Source organism: Pseudophryne corroboree, chromosome 3, assembly GCF_028390025.1.
Source record: "Pseudophryne corroboree isolate aPseCor3 chromosome 3, aPseCor3.hap2, whole genome shotgun sequence".
NCBI classification, from domain to species: domain Eukaryota; kingdom Metazoa; phylum Chordata; class Amphibia; order Anura; family Myobatrachidae; genus Pseudophryne; species Pseudophryne corroboree.
In genome coordinates this window covers 677110338-677125842 of record NC_086446.1, presented here as the reverse complement: position 1 = coordinate 677125842, position 15505 = coordinate 677110338, and the positions used below count along the sequence as shown (strand labels likewise).

The 15505-nt window shown below is 46.0% G+C and overlaps 1 protein-coding gene and 1 long non-coding RNA gene across 5 annotated transcripts in view; one reads left to right on the top strand and one right to left on the bottom strand.

Moving 5' to 3' along the window:
• Positions 1–15505, top strand: part of SEMA4G (semaphorin 4G) — a 441977-nt gene that overhangs the window by 335189 nt on the left and 91283 nt on the right. For both annotated transcript variants that reach the window (XM_063961912.1, XM_063961911.1), the window contains exon 8: positions 9777–9934. In XM_063961912.1, the coding sequence (XP_063817982.1) occupies positions 9777–9934 (158 nt within the window). The remainder of the gene's footprint in view (positions 1–9776; positions 9935–15505) is intronic.
• Positions 1–15505, bottom strand: part of LOC135056570 (uncharacterized) — a 66011-nt gene that overhangs the window by 10480 nt on the left and 40026 nt on the right. The gene's annotated exons all lie outside the window — the stretch shown is intronic.

The window sequence follows — 15505 nt, the reverse complement described above, 5'->3', positions numbered from 1 at the left end:
CATTCCGGATGAAGTTATTCCTACGCTGATAAAGGCTAGGAAGGACGTGACAGCAAAGCATTATCACCGTATATGGCGAAAATATGTTGCTTGGTGTGAGGCCAGGACGGCCCCTACAGAGGAATTCCAGCTGGGTCGATTCCTGCACTTCCTACAGTCAGGGGTGACTATGGGCCTAAAATTGGGGTCCATAAAGGTCCAGATTTCGGCCCTATCCATTTTCTTTCAAAAAGAACTGGCTTCACTGCCTGAGGTTCAGACGTTTGTTAAGGGAGTGCTGCATATTCAGCCCCCTTTTGTGCCACCAGTGGCACCCTGGGATCTTAACGTTGTGTTGGATTTCCTGAAATCCCACTGGTTTGAGCCACTTAAGACCGTGGAACTAAAGTATCTCACGTGGAAAGTGGTCATGCAGTTGGCCTTAGCATCGGCTAGGCGTGTGTCGGAATTGGCGGCTTTGTCATGTAAAAGCCCATAACTGATCTTCCATATGGACAGGGCAGAATTGAGGACTTGTCCCCAATTTCTCCCTTAGGTGGTATCATCGTTTCATTTGAACCAACCTATTGTGGTGCCTGCGGCTACTCGGGACTTGGAGGACTCCAAGTTGCTGGACGTAGTCAGGGCTATGAAAATATATGTTTCCAGAACGGCTGGAGTCAGGAAGACTGACTCGCTGTTTATCCTGCATGCACCCAACAAGCTGGGTGCTCCTACTTCAAAGCAAACTATTGCTCGCTGGATCTGTAGCACGATTCAGCTGGCTCATTCTGCGGCTGGATTGCCGCATCCAAAATCGGTAAAAGCCTATTCCACAAGGAAGGTGGGCTCTTCTTGGGCGGCTGCCCGAGGGGTCTCGGCTTTACAGCTTTGCCGAGCGGCTACTTGGTCGGGTTCAAACACCTTTGCAAAGTTCTACAAGTTTGATACCCTGGCTGAGGAGGACCTTGTGTTTGCTCATTCGGTACTGCAGAGTCATCCGCACTCTCCCGCCCGTTTGGGAGCTTTGGTATAATCCCCATGGTCCTTTCGGAGTTCCCAGCATCCACTAGGACGTCAGAGAAAATAAGAATTTACTCACCGGTAATTCTATTTCTCGTAGTCCGTAGTGGATGCTGGGCGCCCGTCCCAAGTGCGGACTTTCTGCAATACGTGTATATAGTTATTGCTTAAATAAGGGTTATTGTTATGAGCCATCCGTTGAGTGAGGCTCAGTTGTTGTTCATACTGTTAACTGGGTATAGTTATCACAAGTTGTACGGTGTGATTGGTGTGGCTGGTATGAGTCTTACCCTGGATTCCAAAAATCCTTTCCTTGTAATGTCAGCTCTTCCGGGCACAGTTTCCCTAACTGAGGTCTGGAGGAGGGGCATAGAGGGAGGAGCCAGTGCACACCAGATAGTACCTAATCTTTTCTTTAGAGTGCCCAGTCTCCTGCGGAGCCCGTCTATTCCCCATGGTCCTTACGGAGTTCCCAGCATCCACTACGGACTACGAGAAATAGAATTACCGGTGAGTAAATTCTTATTTCTCTAACGTCCTAGTGGATGCTGGGGACTCCGAAAGGACCATGGGGAATAGCGGCTCCGCAGGAGACTGGGCACAAAGTAAAAGCTTTAGGACTAGCTGGTGTGCACTGGCTCCTCCCCCTATGACCCTCCTCCAAGCCTCAGTTAGATTTTGTGCCCGAACGAGAAGGGTGCAATCTAGGTGGCTCTCCTGAGCTGCTTAGAGTAAAAGTTTAAATAGGTTTTTTATTTTCAGTGAGACCTGCTGGCAACAGGCTCACTGCATCGAGGGACTTAGGGGAGAAGAAACGAACTCACCTGCGTGCAGAGTGGATTGGGTTTCTTAGGCTACTGGACATTAGCTCCAGAGGGACGATCACAGGCCCAGCCATGGATGGGTCCCGGAGCCGCGCCGCCGGCCCCCTTACAGATGCTGAAGCAAGAAGAGGTCCAAAATCGGCGGCAGAAGACTTTCCTGTCTTCATAAGGTAGCGCACAGCACTGCAGCTGTGCGCCATTGCTCTCAGCACACTTCACACTCCGGTCACTGAGGGTGCAGGACGCTGGGGGGGGGGCGTCCTGGGAAGCAATGAATTTACCTTAGTTGGCAAAAAATACATCACATATAGCTCCTGGGCTATATGGATGTATTTAACCCCTGCCAGTTTTCCAGAAAAAAGCGGGAGAAGAGCCCGCCGTGAAGGGGGCGGGGCCTATCTCCTCAGCACACAGCGCCATTTTTCCCACACAGCTCCGCTGGTAGGAAGGCTCCCAGAATCTCCCCTGCATCCTGCAACTACAGAAACAGGGTAAAAAAGAGAGGGGGGCACTTATTTGGCAAAATAACAGATATAAGCAGCTATAAGGGATAGACACTTATTGTAAGGTTGTCCCTATACATATATAGCGCTCTGGTGTGTGCTGGCAAACTCTCCCTCTGTCTCCCCAAGGGGCTAAGTGGGTCCTGTCCTCTATCAGAGCATTCCCTGTGTGTGTGCTGGGTGTCGGTACGTGTGTGTCGACATGTATGAGGAGGAAAATGATGTGGAGGCGGAGCAATTGCCTATAATGGTGATGTCACCCCCTAGGGAGTCGACACCTGAATGGATGGCCGTAATTAAGGAATTACGTGACAGTGTCGGCACGTTACAGAAAACTGTTGACGACATGAGACAGCCGGCAGCTCAGTTAGTGCCTGTCCTGGCGTCTCAAACACCGTCAGGGGCTATTAAATGCCCGTTACCTCAGTGGGTCGACACGGACCCAGACACAGACACTGACTCCAGTGTCGACGGTGAAGAAACAAACGTATTTTCCAGTAGGGCCACACGTTACATGATCACGGCAATGAAGGAGGTTTTGCACATCTCTGATACTGCAAGTACCACAAAAAGGGGTATTATGTGGGGTGTGAAAAAACTACCCGTAGTTTTTCCTGAATCAGATGAATTGAATGAAGTGTGTGATGAAGCGTGGGTTACCCCCGACAGAAAACTGCTAATTTCTAAAAAATTATTGGCACTATATCCCTTCCCACCAGAGGTTAGGGCTCGTTGGGAAACACCCCCTAGGGTGGATAAGGCGCTCACACGCTTATCAAAACAAGTGGCGTTACCGTCTCCAGAAACGGCCGCCCTTAAGGAGCCAGCAGATAGGAGGCTGGAAAATATCCTTTAAAGTATATACACACATATTGGTGTTATACTGCGACCAGCAATCGCCTCAGCCTGGATGTGCAGTGCTGGGGTGGCTTGGTCGGATTCCCTGACTGAAAATATTGATACCCTGAATAGGGACAATATATTATTGACTATAGAGCATTTAAAGGATGCATTCCTATATATGCGAGATGCACAGAGAGACATTTGCACTCTGGCATCAAGAGTAAGTGCGATGTCCATTTCTGCCAGAAGAGGATTATGGACGCGACAGTGGTCAGGGGATGCGGATTCCAAACGGCATATGGAAGTATTGCCGTATAAAGGGGAGGAGTTATTTGGGGGCGGTCTATCGGACCTGGTGGCCACGGCAACGGCTGGGAAATCCACCTTTTTACCCCAAGTCACCTCGCAGCAGAAAAAGATACCGCCTTTTCAGGCTCAGCCCTTTCGTCCCCATAAGGGCAAGCGGGCAAAAGGCCACTCATATCTGCCCCGGGGCAGAGGAAGGGGAAAAAGACTGCAACAGACAGCTTCTTCCCACGACCAGAAGCCCTCCACCGCTTCTGCCAAGTCCTCAGCATGACGCTGGGGCCTTACAAGCGGACTCAGGCACGGTGGGGGCCCGTCTCAAGAATTTCAGCGCGCAGTGGGCTCACTCGCAAGTGGACCCCTGGATCCTGCAGGTAGTATCTCAGGGGTACAAATTGGAATTCGAGACGTCTCCCCCTCGCCGGTTCTTGAAGTCTACTTTACCAACGTCTACCCCCGACAGGGAGGCGGTATTGGAAGCCATTCACAAGCTGTATTCCCAGCAAGTGATAATCAAGGTACCCCTCCTACAACAGGGAAAGGGGTATTACTCCACGCTGTTTGTGGTACCGAAGCCGGACGGCTCGGTGAGACCCATTTTAAATCTGAAAGCCTTGAACACTTACATAAAAAGGTTCAAGTTCAAGATGGAGTCACTCAGAGCAGTGATAGCGAACCTGGAAGAAGGGGACTACATGGTGTCTCTGGACATCAAGGATGCTTACCTCCATGTCCCAATTTGCCCTTCTCACCAAGGGTACCTCAGGTTTGTGGTACAGAACTGTCACTATCAGTTTCAGACGCTGCCGTTTGGATTGTCCACGGCACCCCGGGTCTTTACCAAGGTAATGGCCGAAATTATGATTCTTCTTCGAAGAAAAGGCGTCTTAATTATCCCTTACTTGGACGATCTCCTGATAAGGGCACGGTCCAGAGAACAGTTAGAGGTCGGAGTAGCACTATCGCAAATAGTACTACGACAGCACGGATGGATTCTAAATATTCCAAAATCGCAGCTGATTCCGACGACACGTCTGCTGTTCCTAGGGATGATTCTGGACACAGTACAGAAAACAAGAACTTTTCAGTTGGATCTGCTAGACAAATGGTCCGGATCGCATCTTCAAATGCATCAGCGGATAACCCTGTCTCCAAGGACAAGGGTGTCTCTCTTGTGGTGGTTACAGAGTGCTCATCTCCTAGAGGGCCGCAGATTCGGCATTCAGGATTGGGTCCTGGTGACCACGGATGCCAGCCTGAGAGGCTGGGGAGCAGTCACACAGGGAAAAAATTTCCAGGGCTTGTGGTCAAGCATGGAAACGTCACTTCACATAAATATCCTGGAACTAAGGGCCATTTACAATGCCCTAAGTCAGGCAAGGCCTCTGCTTCAGGGTCAGCCAGTATTGATCCAGTCGGACAACATCACGGCAGTCGCCCACGTAAACAGACAGGGCGGCACAAGAAGCAGGAGGGCAATGACGGAAGTGGCAAGGATTCTTCGCTGGGCGGAAAATCATGTGATAGCACTGTCAGCAGTGTTCATTCCGGGAGTGGACAACTGGGAAGCAGACTTCCTCAGCAGAGACATGATGGCGTCTCGCCTCAACAAAAAACTGGACAGATATTGCTCCAGGTCAAGGGACCCTCAGGCAATAGCTGTGGACGCTCTGGTAACACCGTGGGTGTACCGGTCAGTGTATGTGTTCCCTCCTCTTCCTCTCATACCAAAAGTACTGAGAATCATAAGAAGGAGAGGAGTAAAGACTATACTCGTGGCTCCGGATTGGCCAAGAAGGACTTGGTACCCGGAAATTCAAGAGATGCTCACGGAAGACCCGTGGCCTCTACCTCTAAGACAGGACCTGCTCCAGCAGGGACCATGTCTGTTCCAAGACTTACCACGGCTGCGTTTGACGGCATGGCGGTTGAACGCCGGATCCTGAAGGAAAAAGGCATTCCGGATGAAGTCATCCCTACCCTGATCAAAGCCAGGAAGGATGTAACCGTACAACATTATCACCGTATTTGGCGTAAATATGTTGCGTGGTGCGAGGCCAGGAAGGCCCCTACAGAGGAATTTCAACTGGGTCGATTCCTGCATTTCCTGCAAACAGGACTGTCTATGGGCCTCAAATTAGGGTCCATTAAGGTTCAAATTTCGGCCCTGTCGATATTCTTCCAAAAAGAACTAGCTTCTGTACCTGAAGTTCAGACGTTTGTCAAGGGAGTACTGCATATACAGCCTCCTTTTGTGCCTCCAGTGGCACCTTGGGATCTCAATGTAGTGTTGGGATTCCTAAAATCACATTGGTTTGAACCACTCACCACTGTGGACTTGAAATATCTCACTTGGAAAGTGGTAATGCTGTTAGCCCTGGCTTCAGCCAGGCGTGTATCAGAATTGGCGGCTTTATCCTATAAAAGCCCTTACCTAATTTTTCATACGGACAGGGCAGAATTGAGGACTCGTCCTCAATTTCTCCCTAAGGTGGTTTCAGCATTTCACTTAAACCAACCTATCGTGGTGCCTGCGGCTACTAGGGACTTGGAGGATTCCAAGTTGCTGGACGTAGTCAGGGCCCTGAAAATATATGTTTCCAGGACGGCTGGAGTCAGAAAATCTGACTCGCTGTTTATCCTGTATGCACCCAACAAGCTGGGTGCTCCTGCTTCTAAGCAGACGATTGCTCGTTGGATTTGTAGTACAATTCAGCTTGCACATTCTGTGGCAGGCCTGCCACAGCCAAAATCTGTAAAAGCCCATTCCACACGGAAAGTGGGCTCATCTTGGGCGGCTGCCCGAGGGGTCTCGGCTTTACAACTTTGCCGAGCAGCTACTTGGTCAGGGGCAAACACGTTTGCTAAATTCTACAAATTTGATACCCTGGCTGAGGAGGACCTGGAGTTCTCTCATTCGGTGCTGCAGAGTCATCCGCACTCTCCCGCCCGTTTGGGAGCTTTGGTATAATCCCCATGGTCCTTTCGGAGTCCCCAGCATCCACTAGGACGTTAGAGAAAATAAGAATTTACTTACCGATAATTCTATTTCTCATAGTCCGTAGTGGATGCTGGGCGCCCATCCCAAGTGCGGATTGTCTGCATTACTTGTACATAGTTATTGTTACAAAAATCGGGTTATTGTTGTTGTGAGCCATCTTTTCAGAGGCTCCTTCTGTTATCATGCTGTTAACTGGGTTCAGATCACAAGTTGTACGGTGTGATTGGTGTGGCTGGTAATGAGTCTTACCCGGGATTCAAAATCCTTCCTTATTGTGTACGCTCGTCCGGGCACAGTATCCTAACTGAGGCTTGGAGGAGGGTCATAGGGGGAGGAGCCAGTGCACACCAGCTAGTCCTAAAGCTTTTACTTTGTGCCCAGTCTCCTGCGGAGCCGCTATTCCCCATGGTCCTTTCGGAGTCCCCAGCATCCACTACGGACTATGAGAAATAGAATTATCGGTAAGTAAATTCTTATTTTTGTTTTTCTTTTCTCATAAATCTAAAATGTTAGATATGTTGGTACATCTTTCTCATGACATTTCGTTTTGCTACATGCATTGCTCTGTACCACACTGGGTGTTAATAGATTACTCCAGTATCTTGTTATACTGGCTCTCATCAGTACACACAATTGTCTGTGTGTCTATTTTTGTCTTTTTGTGTTTTCTAAACTGAAAATCTGTGCCCAAGTAACATTTTTTTTATTTAGTTTTTGTGTTGTAGGAAGATTTGTAAATAATTGATAGCAGACATATGAAAAGGCTTCTGCTCATTCTCTGATGTTCCGTGTTATGACATTCAGTAAACAGTGTGATTGTGGAACAGCTTGGCATTGCACAAGAAGGCAGGCGGCTTGTTGTTGCCTCTGCAAAGTTGTCTGGATTCCCAGCTCTGTGCTCATTCCTCTCCCCTGCGACATAGAGATTCCATATCCAGATGGGATTGTATGGCGCTGGCAAACAGGAGGCTATTTAATTCTCCACTACATTTAATAACATTTCTGCAGTGCACAATTATAATTGTACATAGGCTTTTTTTTATGTCAATCTGGTTAAAAAGCTGATACAGTGCCCAATTGTATACAAACCTTACAGGAGCTATCTCTTTAGCCCTGCAAAGTCTGCAGTGTATAGTTTGGACCAGGATTATATTTCCACCTTCCTTACACAAGGAGGCCTGTAGATCGTGCTTTACCAAGAGACACAGTCTGTGGTCTCCGGTACAATGTCATTCGCCAAGTGCTTGTGAAAGTAGCTGACATCACTAACCGTGCAGACTTGCACCAGCTCTATCCATCTTATTTCACCTATTAATAGCCTGTAACACTAGGGAGGCCAATCCCGGGATCTGGATCGGCTGGATCCCGGGATTTAGGCCAAAAACGTCCGGGATTGGAAGCTCCAATCCCGGGGATTGAGGGATCAGCGTTGAGCGTCCTCAGGACGCTCAGACGCTGCCCGGCTCCCTCCTCCTGTCTCCCCCTGCGCAGTGTGATCTGTGACTGTGAGGTCATGCTGCGCTTTCAGCAGCCGCCGAGCCGGAAAGTACGGCGGTCTTCACCCGCCGCCTCCTCCCGGCTTACCCTGTACTCACCCGCCGGCTCCACTGCACTCACCCGCCGGCTCCTCATCACCCGCTACCTGGCTGTGCAGGTACGGGTTTTTTTTATGTCTGCAGGGAGGGGCGGGGCGTAGGGGGCTGCTGGACACAGTCTAAAGCCAATCCCGGGTGTCCCGGGAGTCCCGGGATTGACCATTTTTCAATCCCGATACCCGGGATTAAAAAAAAGGCCCGGGATTGGCTTCCCTAGTCTACACGCACATGACATGGCCACGGTACACATATCCTTCATATGAATGCTAGTTGCCTCCCCGTTAAACCCACTTAGCCGTAAAGTGGAGATGCAGCTGAGAGACTCACAACTTTAAGTCATGCATATGCAAACTGCGATGCATGCACAGTGGCCGAATTGCAGAGATCCGTTCATACAGCTGACTTGAGTGTAACGCTGAAACTAATGCACATCTTTACAGCTATTAAACCTATAGATGTGTCCTCATACCTCATTGCTGCAGTTACGCCTTTCAGCCTCTCTCTGTGCACTAGGGGGGTAATTCCAAGTTGATCGCAGCAGGAACTTTGTTAGCAGTTGGGCAAAACCATGTGCACTGCAGGGGAGGCAGATATAACATGTGCAGAGAGAGTTAGATTTGGGTGGGGTATATTGTTTCTGTGCAGGGTAAATACTGGCTGCTTTATTTTTACACTGCAGTTTAGATTGCAGATTGAACACACCCCACCCAAATCTAACTCTCTCTGCACATGTTATATCTGCCTCCCCTGCAGTGCACATGGTTTTGCCCAACTGCTAACAAAGTTCCTGCTGCGATCAACTCAGAATTACCCCCTAGGTCCCGTGAGACTCTAGCATCAAGTAACTTTTTTTTTTTTTTTTCAAAAAAATGTGTCACATTGTGATATGACTAGGATGTGCCAGGAGACTGTGCTGATTCATTTGAAATGCAACACTTGTATTATATCTGTGCGCGAGTGAGTCTCTGAATCTGTATACGAAGTGCTGCTATGTAGCAGCCACAGCTTTTTTTTCCAATACAGACTCAGTCACACACAGTATTCAAGTGTCGCACAATATACAAGTATCAAATGAATCAGCACAGTCACCTCTTGTGCACTGGTCCCATCGCGTTGCGAGTAAGATGCATTTATGGCAATAAAAGATGCCTGATGTTAGCAGAGTTACATGGGACCTGATGACTCACTCACACCAGGCATCTCGCGATGCATGAGGCTAGAGGCTAGATGTATGAGGATAAATCTGTACATCAGAAGTCTGTTATCTCTTTAAAAGAACTTGGACAGTGGCAACTAGAACTTTGGGGATCCTATAGAAAATGTTGTAGGTACACCGAAGGTTTCTAGCCAGGGACGCTCTCCCTCTGCTTTACTAAGCTGCAACCTCATCTTACTCATCAGCTAATGACTGTGTAATATCCACTACAAAAGTATTTTTGTTCATGGACAAAACTTTGTGTTATATGGTAGTGGATCTTCTGTGTGCCGTATAATATTATATTCATACTAGAGGTCAGGGAGCTTTATGATACATAACTGAAAGTCTTGTGGCTTTTAGTCATCATTTGTTATCCATCAGTTCACAGATTTGTCTGAAGTTCTGACCTATATATAAAAACAACTGGGAACATCACCTCTTGCTTCCACACATGTAGCTTCTGGTGTACACCCTGACTGACTACTGTTTGTGTGTTTTCTCTAGATGCTGAGTTTGTGACCTCTGCTCTGGTACGAGAAAGTCTAAATAGCACAATAGGCGATGACGATAAAATCTACTACTTCTTTAATGAAAGAGTTATTGAGGAAAGCTCAGAGTTCCTAGACAAGACTCATGTAGCAAGAGTAGCTCGTGTGTGCAAGGTAAGGCTGATAACTTCATATGGTTCCACTGCCATTACTCATGTGTGTCCCTACAGTGACGATATCCATTTTTAGTATATATTTGCAAAAAAAAAAATCTCAATGCAATAAATCTGAAACAATAATTAAATGAAGAAAGTTTCTGTATGCCATTGCACCGATAAAGTGACCAGATGCTTCCTTTCGTATAAAAAACAGTAAGAATGATGTATACATTAGGGCTTTACAGTATTTAGAATTAGTGTAATAAGAACATTTAATATCAGAATATATATATATATATATATATATATATATATATACAGGTTGAGTATCCCTTATCCAAAATGCTTGGGACCAGAGGTATTTTGGATATCGGATTTTTCCATATTTTGGAATAATTGCATACCATAATGAGATATCATGGTGATGGGACCTAAATATAAGCACAGAATGCATTTATGTTACATATACACCTTATACACACAGCCTGAAGGTAATTTTAGCCAATATTTGTATAACTTTGTGCATTAAACAAAATGTGTGTACCTTCACACAATTAATTTAGGTTTCATATACACCTTATACACACAGCCTAAAGGTCATTTAATACAATATTTTTAATAACTTTGTGTATTAAACAAAGTTTGTGTACATTGAACCATCAAAAACAAAGGTTTCACTATTTCACTCTCACTCAAAAAAGTCCGTATTTCGGAATATTCCGTATTTCAGAATATTTGGATATGGGATACTCAACCTGTATATATATATATATTTTAATCAAGTATATTTTATTGAATTTTAAAGTTGCAAAACATACAAGACATAGACACACACGTAAAAACCTAAAAAAAAACAAAAAAACAGAAAACATAGAATCATATACATTTCCAGTAGTACAACCAAGCACGTCAGCGCCATTTTTACAGGCAAGTACGTAAGGTCACAGAGCAGTGATACAAAACCAACAATAGATCCTTCCAAATAAGGATCAGAATTGTATGCAGGAAACTAAGGTTAATGAGAATCTCCTATATACAATACACCAATTAAGAGCAATAACAAAAGAAGTACATAAACACACATGGAGGGAGAAATATTCAATGGTTGACACAGAAGGGAGCAGCGGGCGGGAAAGAAGGGCCGTATCTATCCCAGAGAAAACATCATGAGAACTAGAGAAACAGGAGTAACCACGCACAGTAGGAAAACGCAAGCGCCAAACATCTTCCAGTCCTAATTCAAAGATCATGCGTGAAAAAGCGGTATCCCCAGTCCACACATGCTGCGGGCCAGGCTTCCATCTATCCAGCGACTCTTTCATAACTGCATTAAAATCGCCAATGTAAATTATAGGCACAGAGTGGAAGTCCTGAATAAACACCCAGGCGTTAAGAAAAAGAGCATGAGTATAGGGAGGGGGGATATACACCGCCAGTAACAGAAATGGAACATTATGGATCGAACCCGCTAGGAAAACATAACTGCCTGATGGATCAATCTGGACCTTCTGACATACAAAACCCAAGATTTTATGAATTAACACTGACACACCTCTAGAGTTGGAGTGAAAATTAGAATGAAAGGCCCAACCACCCAAGGGAAAGTACACAGCTACCGATTAAATGGGTCTCCAACAGACATACTATACCCGGGCTACGAGCCTTGAGTTGTTTCAGAACTGAGGAGCGCTTGACCCTGTCATTAAGGCCCCTTACGTTCCATGAAATAACATTCTCCATAATATTGCAGTAACAGTAAGTGTAGTCCGAACCAACACTGCCTCAGCTGGTCACCACACTCCCTCCACGTACATGAATCATACACATATGCACAGACCTGATCAAGAAATGCATAATCAAACAAAAACACACAAAACAACATAGATAAGAAAAAACGGCAAACCCCAACAACCCCCACCCCGCACACGCACCCAAACACAGGTACACTTATACACTAACATTGTAAAAGGGCCCCAGAAAGAGGGCCGAACTAGGGAGGTCAATCCCGGGGCATTTTTTCAATCCCGGGATTGAAAAATGCTCAATCCCGGTATTCCCGGGATTGCGGTAGGGATCAGTGTAGGGAGCAGGGAGAGTATATGTGGAGGGCAGCGAGGGGTGAAGGGTGGGTGTAGGGAGCATGTAAGGAGCAGGAAAGGAGGGTGGGTGTAGGGAGCAGCGGCAGAGTGAGTGTAGGGAGCATGTAAGGAGCAGGAAGGGAGGGTGTAGTGAGCAGGAAGGGAGGGTGGTTGTTGGGAGCAGCGGGAGGGTGGGTGTGTATGGAGCATGTAAGGAGCAGGAAGGGAGGGTGGGTGTAGCGAGCAGGGAGGATTTCAGGAGCAGAGAGAGAGGGAGGATGTCTGGAGCAGTGAGGGAGTGTGGGTGTAACGACAACACTTACTAATTAATGGGCCGCGGGCACCAGCCAATAATTCCATCACACACCAGCAATACATGATAGACTTTCCCAGTATTAAGCTTACAAAAAGGTCATGAATATATATTGTCCATACATACAATCCTGGGCCGCGGGCACCAGCCATGGACACACACTCACACTGACCGCGCTGGCGGCATTTCAAATGTAACACTGGCCGCCAGCCAGTCAGAACTGGCAGTCTGGCAGCCAATCAGGAGCCGCGGCTGTTGACGCTTCCCTGATTGGCTGCCGGTCTGCCAGCTCTGATTGGCTGGCGCTACATTTGAAATGCCGCCAGCGGCTGCTGTATCTATCTCGCTGACAGCCGGGCAGCGCTGTGCTGTAGAGCTCAGCGCTGTCCGGCAAAACTGCGCATTCTAATCCCGTGAATCCCGGGATTGGAGGCTCCAATCCCGGGATTCAAATCCCGGCATTTTTGGGCCCAAATCCCGGGATCCCGCCGATCCCGATCCCGGGATTGGCCTCCCTAGGCCGAACTATAACAAAATTAGCCAAACAAAGCTATAGGGCAACCAAACCCATAACCTACAGGACATGGAACCCCCAACCTATAAAAGTCAGATGGTTGGTGGGAAAGGCACTCGGTTCCAATGCATAACATAGTAACATGAAAACATTTCCGCAATATAAAAGCATCAGAACAATAATAACAGATACTTATACAGGAGTTCAACGTCACAGAGGACCAGCACGCGGCAACGGCTGCAGATCAATCCAAGCCAAAGCAGCCCGCAGTATGGCGTCTCTGTCCTTATAATGTAGGAGTTAAGCAATTAAAGTTCTGGTTTGAGCACCAGGAGGAAGAGGATGGGTAGGGACCCTATGTGCCCTTTCCACTGCAAACTGCGGAGTAAAGGAATCTTTGCCTCCTAATAAGGGCGGCTCTTTTAGTTTAAAAAGTGCAATGCGTGGACGTTTGTTCGCCCAAATAAATTTGGTGAGTGCTCTGTTGATCACATGTATATCACGTTTAGATAGTAGAAATGGAAACATTTGGATCGGGTAAAGTAGGCGAGGAAAGGAAATGATTTTTTATAAATGACATCTACCCAAATATGAAATCGGTAGATGTTGCCAGTTAGCAAAATCATCTACCATTTTTTGAATAAAGTAAGAAAAATTGAGAGAGTAAAGGTCGTCAAGTTTTGATGAAAAGTGTAACCCTAAATATGTGATGTAACCGTCAGCCCACTTAAACAGAAAGGTAGAGCCCCAACCTTGATTCGCCTGCGTGCCTAGCGCCAATGCTTCTGCTTTATCAAAATTCACTAAAAAAACAGAGATAAGATTAAAATCATGCAACACAGTCAATAATGAAGGAAAAGCCGTCATGGGGTCATTAAAGTGAAACAATAAATCGTCTGCAAAGGCAGAAACCTTCACAGAATACGGTTCAATTGCTATTCCTCTTGTATACATGTACGAATTAATGGATCCAAAGCCAGATTAAAAAGTAAAGGAGAAAGAGGGCACCCCTGACGCGTGCCACGAGACAACATAAATGAGGGCGTATTCAATCCATTAATCGTGAGTTGTGCTTGTGGGTTATCATAAAGTAATCTGAAAACTTTAATAAAATCTACCCCAAACTGTTGTGTGTGTGTAGGACCCTAAGTAAATGAGACCATGATAACGCGGTCAAACGCCTTATCAGCATCACAACTAACTATAAGAGCTTTGGTATTTGATGATATGTTAGAGCTACGTATAGCCGCCACCAATGTACGGACATTATGCACTGAGGTCCTGGATTTCACAAATCCAGTTTGGGCTGGATGTAGAATACGAGATAAAACCAGTTGGAGGTGAGAAGCTAATAGTTTGGTGAACAATTTTAGATCCTGATTCAGAAGAGAAATGGGTCTATAAGATTGAACATACCGAGGGTCTTTACCTGGCTTTGGAAAAACAACAATTTGAGCATCTGTAAATCCAGGGGGGTGGAGGGTTCCCCCGCAACAGTGAATTAAATAAGGCTAATAAGTGAGGCATCATATGAGGGGCTAAGATACGATAGTACTCCGCCCCAAATCCATCAGGCGATTTTCCATTATGCAATTACTTAATCGCTAACAGCGCCAGTTCTGTGGCTGGTTCTGTCAAGGGTGTACTTTCATCCTCAGTCAACACAGGTAAACCTGCCGTTTTGAGAAATGACATGCCCTCCATAGGTTATCTGGCAGGGCAGCATACAAAAGTTTCATAGTAACTTAAGATGGCCTCGGATATTATTTGGGTATCCATGACCGAGGAGTCAGAGCCAATACACAAGTGTGTGATTCGGGAAGGAGCGGAGTACGACTGGACCAGATTGGCAAGCAATTTACGCGATTTGTTGCCTCCACGGAAGAACTTATTTCGTTGTACATCATAAGAAAAATTCGCCCTCTCAGTGCATAATGAGTCATACAGTCTCTTAGCAGCGACATATGCTTGTCTATTTTCAAGGATATCATGTAATAACAAGGTGTTATAGGTGTCCGTCAGTGCCCGGCTAAGATCATTCAGTTGATTATTCAACAATTTACGCTTTCTACAAACATACTATATAATCTGCCCACGTACCACCGGTTTAGAGGCCGACCAGAATAAATGAATATCATTGACATGAATCAAATTGTCATCGACATAATTTAGAAAAGCTTGAGTAAGAAGTGAATCTAAATCAGATGAACGTTCCAAGTAGGTAGGAAATCGCCAATTATGAGATTGGGGAATAGGAGAGTCTAGGAAAATAGTAAACCAGATCGGTGCATGATCGGAAAGCAATATTGATTCTATTTTAGTCCCGCCAACATTGTGCAGTAATAGCAATACCTTAGTAATAAGAAGATATGTTATTAAACTGTATTTCACATCAGACATTTATAGGTATATTTGACATGTTTTATGCATCTAATTGCCCTGGATATAAATACATCCAGAGATCTATGCCAGTATGAATTTGTCCTCTCACAAGACTATATACTACAAGTTTTCTTTTGTGATTTAAAGGGGTCTTCACATCTTGTTGTTGTAAGTTTCCCCAATTTCAAAATAAAAAAAGGAAGATTTTGGCTGAAATTCTGACTATTGTGCTGTGACTGTATAAGGTTCTTTGTTATCAAGGGCACAGCTGCTATAAAACAGCCATAATTTCATTGTCTT